Source organism: Natator depressus, chromosome 8 (assembly GCF_965152275.1).
Source record: "Natator depressus isolate rNatDep1 chromosome 8, rNatDep2.hap1, whole genome shotgun sequence".
Lineage (NCBI taxonomy): Eukaryota > Metazoa > Chordata > Testudines > Cheloniidae > Natator > Natator depressus.
In genome coordinates, this window is record NC_134241.1 from 54505112 (window position 1) to 54511111 (window position 6000).

The 6000-nt window shown below is 43.4% G+C and overlaps 1 protein-coding gene across 1 annotated transcript in view; it reads left to right on the plus strand.

Moving 5' to 3' along the window:
• Window positions 1-5769, plus strand: part of TSEN15 (tRNA splicing endonuclease subunit 15) — a 29184-nt gene extending 23415 nt beyond the window's left edge. The window contains exon 4 of the mRNA XM_074961118.1: window positions 5345-5769. Coding sequence (XP_074817219.1) covers window positions 5345-5549 — 205 coding nt within the window. The 3' untranslated portion in view covers window positions 5550-5769. The remainder of the gene's footprint in view (window positions 1-5344) is intronic.
• Window positions 5770-6000: the final 231 nt, after the last annotated feature.

Sequence of the window (6000 nt, forward strand, 5' to 3'; positions counted from 1 at the left end):
CACTCTTTCAGGGTAAACCTTGCTGTTAACACTACATACATAGCACATGTGCTTTTGTTACAAGGTCGCATTTTGCCTCCCCCCACCACGTGGCTACCCCCTCAACCCTCCCCCCTCCCTGTGGCTAACAGCGGGGAACATTTCTGTTCAGCCGCAGGCAAACAGCCCAGCAGGAATGGGCTCCTCTGAGTGTCCCCTGAAGAAAAGCACCCTATTTCAACCAGGTGACCATGGATTATATCTCACTCTCCTGAGGATAACACAGAGAGATAAAGAACGGATGTTGTTTGAACGCCAGCAAACATACACTGCAATGCTTTGTTGTACAATGATTCCCGAGTACGTGTTACTGGCCTGGAGTGGTAAAGTGTCCTACCATGAAGGACGCAATAAGTCTGCCCTCCCCAGAAACCTTTTGCAAAGGCTTTGGGAGTATATCCAGGAGAGCCGCGAATGCCAGGGCAAAGTAATCCTTTCACATGCTTGCTTTTAAACCGTGTATAGTATTTTAAAAGGTACACTCACCGGAGGTCCCTTCTCCGCCTGCTGGGTCCAGGAGGCAGCCTTGGGTGGGTTCAGGGGGTACTGGCTCCAGGTCCAGGGTGAGAAACAGTTCCTGGCTGTCGGGAAAACCGGTTTCTCCGCTTGCTTGCTGTGAGCTATCTACAACCTCGTCATCATCATCATCTTCTTCGTCCCCAAAACCTGCTTCCGTATTGCCTCCATCTCCATTGAAGGAGTCAAACAACACGGCTGGGGTAGTGGTGGCTGAACCCCCTAAAATGACATGCAGCTCATCATAGAAGCGGCATGTTTGGGGCTCTGACCCGGAGCGGCCGTTTGCCTCTCTGGTTTTCTGGTAGGCTTGCCTCAGCTCCTTCAGTTTCACGCGGCACTGCTTCAGGTCCCTGTTATGGCCTCTGTCCTTCATGCCCTGGGAGATTTTGACAAAGGTTTTGGCATTTCGAAAACTGGAACGGAGTTCTGATAGCACGGATTCCTCTCCCCAAACAGCGATCAGATCCCGTACCTCCCGTTCGGTCCATGCTGGAGCTCTTTTGCGATTCTGGGACTCCATCATGGTCACCTCTGCTGATGAGCTTGCCACGCTGGCCAAACAGGAAATGAGATTCAAAAGTTCGCGGTTCTTTTCCTGTCTACCTGGCCAGTGCATCTGAGTTGAGAGTGCTGTCCAGAGCGGTCAAAATGGAGCACTCTGGGATAGCTCCCGGAGGCCAATACCGTCTAATTGTGTCCACAGTACCCCAAATTCGACCCGGCAAGGCTGATTTAAGCGCTAATCCACTTGTCAGGGGTGGAGTAAGGAAATCGATTTTAAGAGCCCTTTAAGTCGAAATAAAGGGCTTCATCGTGTGGACGGGTGCAGGTTTACATCGATTTAATGCTGCTAAATTCGACCTAAAGTCCTAGTGTAGACCAGGGCTAAGAAGTGCGCCTGTCTCCAACACCCAGATACCGAGTTCCCAATGGGATCCAAACCTCAAATAAATCTGTTTTACTCTGTGTAAAGCTTATACAGGCTAAGCTCATAAATTGTTTGCCCTCTATAACACCGATAGAGAGATATGCACAGCTGTTTACTCCCTCAGGTATTAATACTTGCTCTGGGTTAATTAATAAGTAAAAAGTGATTTTATTAAATATAAAAAGTAGGATTTAAGTGGTTCCAAGTAATAACAGACAGAACAAAGTAAATTACCAAGCAAAATAAAACACACAAGTCTAAGCCTAATACAGTAGGAAACTAAATGCAGTAAATCTCACCCTCAGAGATGTTCCAGTAAGCATCTTTGACAGACTAGATTCCTTCCTAGTCTGGGTCCAGCAATCACTAACACCCCTGTAGTTACTGTCCTTTGTTCCAGTTTTTTTCAGGCATCTCTTGGGGGTGGAGACGCTATCCATTGAGCCAGATGAAGACAAAATGGAGGGGCTTCCAGGGGCTTATATAGTCTTTCTCTTGTGGGTGGAAACCCCTCTTCTCCTGTGTAAAATCCCCTCAACAAGATGGAGTTTTGCAGTCACCTGGACAAGTCACATGTTCATGCATGACTCAGTTCTTTACAGGCCGACGCCATTGTTTACATGTTAGTTTGAAGGTTCCCAGGAAATCTCAGATGTGGATTGGCATCTTCCAAAGTTCATTGTTAGTTAAGTACTCCCAATTACTTGAATAACCCCCTTCACACTATGTTGACCAAATCTGTCTTATGTCTTCCTACAGCAAACACTTCAAATACAAGCAAAGAGCCACCGCTCATAACTTCAGATATAAATATGATACATACCTACAAATAGGATGAATATATTCAGTAGATCATAACCTTTGCAAAGATATGTTATATGGCAAATCTAGCATAAAACATATCCCAGTTATGTCATATTTACACTCATAAGCATATTTCTATAAAGCATTCTAGGGTGCAACGTCAGTCTACACTGTGTTGACCTAACTACATCAACATTGACTCTGTGCCTCTCATGGAGGTGGAGTTATTAAGTTGGCATAGTGGGGCAATTACGTTGTCAGGAGAGAAATTTTAGTGTAGACACTTACATAGGTTGTTGTAGGCTGCCTTGTGTCCCCCTAACTCTAGTGTAGACCAGGCCTCTGTCTACCTTCTGACCTGCTGTTGAATTCTTAATTGGCAGGGCAGTTTCATGAGTTGAGCACTACTTTTAGGGCACATGTCTGCAGCAAAGATGAGAGAATGGGGCACTTGCTGTTATGTACAAAATTATAGTGTTGCAGATGCCAGGGAGACGCCATAGTATCCTTCCTTAGTTCTAGAACACTCTTCGCTCACTCTCACACACTTTATTATTCAGTGTGCTTCTGTGAAAAGGACACTTATCACCCCTACCTACGGCCGTTTGGTGTGTCTTATGGAAAATTGCTCATCACGCTGTGGAAGGCCAGAGAAGAGTAGAAGCCTGTAGTTCTGAAGGTATCGCTTGTAGTGGAACCTATTTCCACACTGCTCCAACCCACTTCAAATCATAAATGCGCTGCCTTTGGGTTTAAAAAAAAAAAAAGAGCAATTCAATCTAAAGTGATGGGCGGGTATTTTCTCCCTACATGCTGAACTGTGCTTGAAATCGGCACTTTAGCTGGTGGCCCTGGGCCAATGATGTACAGCTGCACCACCATGCACCCTGGCAGGGAGATCCCAAACTGAAAGCCACTTGGCAATCAAAATAGTACTAGGGGTAGGAGGAGAGCTAATTTAAGGTGTTTGATCTTTAAGCATTTTGGAGGTAGCCCCCTTCTGCTCTACACATATAGCATCTCCTTGCGTGGCTGATCTCTGCTTTGTCACCAGCCGCATATATAGTAACAAAGGAGTGTGAAAATATGGCTTATGATTGTTTTAATGTCTATGCTGTGTGAAATGGCTGGTAGACCTCCCTTTGCATGACACCTTCTGTGAATGGGGCCCAGCTGAAAAACCTGCAAGAAAATCTTTGTTTTTCTTCGTTTGTGAAACTGAAGTATGACTGATTTCTGCAAAACTCTGAGACTGCTAATAGAGCACTGGGAAGATCATGTGCTTAAAACGTCATTTGGGCTTCTAGGCTGCTGCTTTATTCTCTGCCACTTCCCATTTGATTCCTCTGTGATCCTCTAATTTTTAAAATGGGGTGGAGGAAGATAATTAGAGCTTGAGAACAGGTGCATTTGGAAACACTCATTTTGAGCCAGTGTCTGACTTGCAGGATCTACATCTCTTGTTGGGGGTGACTCAAAGGTACATCAAGTGATGGGGCGGGTATGCATACTGTAGGGACAGGTAGGCTCTGTAGCAATATCCTGGACAAACTCTCCACATGAGGCTTATTAGAAAACACGATGGTTTTCAGTGATGGTCATATACAGATGTTGCCACATCAATCATTTAAGCCAGGGGTTCTCAAACTTTATTGCAAAGGGGGTTGTGACACTCTTTGGGGTCCTGATCCACAGTTTGAGAACTGCTGATTTAAGCCATTATGCACTCTTACTCATTACATGTCACCGCTCTAACATCCTCAATGCTGTTAGACTAAATAGTCTCTCTTAGAGCCCTGTATATTTGTGCTGTGATTTTTGGATCATAAAGTGACCTTCCTTTTTTTTTTTTTTGGTTGGGGACCCTTGATTCAATTAGTAGACAAGTAAATAGTCGACATATTATTCCTAAAATGAACTGAGATGGAAGCATTTCTTCTCTGTATTGTCCTGGATTTAAAAAATAGGAAGCAGGAAAGTAGTTGACAGCGAGTGTTAGTTAACTATTTGTCTTCCTCTCCGTGAAAGCTACCTTTGAGGCTAACAGACTGGATTGGGTGGCGGGAGATCTTACTTCATTTTCTGGCTCTATCACAGACTCACTCAATTTCTCTGCGCTTCAGTTCACCCATGTGTAAGATGGAGATAATGCTCCATTTAATACTTCGTCCATCTCGTCTATTTAGATTGGAAGCTTTTCAGTTCAGGGGCTGTCTTGTGTGTGTACCATGTCTGGCACAATTTGACCCCCAATTTTGGATGGGGCCCCTTGGGGCTACTACACTATAAATGGTTAATAAGGTGGCAATGTAGTCAGCTGGTATATACTGTACTGTATATAAGTGAGTGCACTACCTGTTAATATATTGACAAATTCAGTTCCAGCAGGGGTCTGTGCAACTGGAGAATTTTAAAATCAAAACGAAGGCTAATTTTTCCTCAGACATTTAAATGCATTTCTTTAACTCCAGAAATATAACCCTTAACAGGGCTGACTAGTGGGACTGGATCATAGGACTTTGATGCTTACCCTGAAGTAACGCTAATCACGGTGTTGAACGTGCGTGTGTAGTGAAGGCAAATAGTCGTGCTTTACAGCATAAAAATCACTGTTTATAATGGATCATGGCTCTAGTAACTTTAAGGATAAGTTGATATAAGATAAATGCTATACTGTAGGCTCTGAAAGCTTTGTAAAGAGAAAAGCCTAAACACAGCTGGTGAAAGAGAGAGCGCTATGTTGAAAATGTAATGCTTTGTTCCCACTGTTCCTCTTTTCTGCTCTCTTAGCTTTCTGCTGCAGGGAGAAATGGGTTCTCTAAGCAGGATGGTGGTATAGATTAGGCAATGAGCAGTATTGCTACTGCAGTGTATCTATGGGAAGGTCCTTTAAAGGTAGAGAATTCACTGGACAGCAGAAGTTTTCACGATTTACTGGCTGGGATGTCCTCAACCCTATACATCCTGGGAAATAAGTGATGATATTGCAGTTTTAGCTTGATGCTATGTTGAAATGATTGTGAATAGATTCCTAACTGACTATCTTTCTTTCAGGCTGAGAGAGATCATGAAGAAAGCATGTATTCCACAAGATGGAACAGATTCCCCACTGTCGGTTATCCTGGCTATAGTTGAGTCAGATTCCACAGTAGTCTATTATAAACTGACAGACGGTTTCATAATGCCAGACCCTCCTGATGATACTGAGGACGTGGACAATAAACAGTGGAGAAAGAAAAGAAGGAAGCTTTTGAGATGACTTTAAGACAAAGACGAACTGTTTCTTGGCCCCTTATTTTCAAATCTAAACAAATTCAGTAATTTGTGTATGTAAATTAAAAGGTACAATGGCTTAACTGCTGCATTGCAAATCTTTACTTGCTCTGCAGAACTCAGACTTCTGCAGCATGCCTCAAAGTAAAATGTTTTGTAACATGTTTCAAGGACCTGACTTTTGTACAAGGCAAGTTACTCCTTCCTCCTGTCTGGTTTTTTTTTGTTTTTTTTTTTGAGAAGCAGAAGGTTTCAAACTTTGTCCCTTCTTCACACACGCCCCTACGTTTGTGGGAATGTAAAGACTTAACAGAGTCAGACCTATGGCATAATTTTAAAGGTAAATATTGAAATAAAGTAAGCTGTTCTTTAGTGTAGTGTAGTTGGAGTGAAGGTCTTCAAACATACACTTCTGCGTAAGTTTAAAAAGGCAGTAG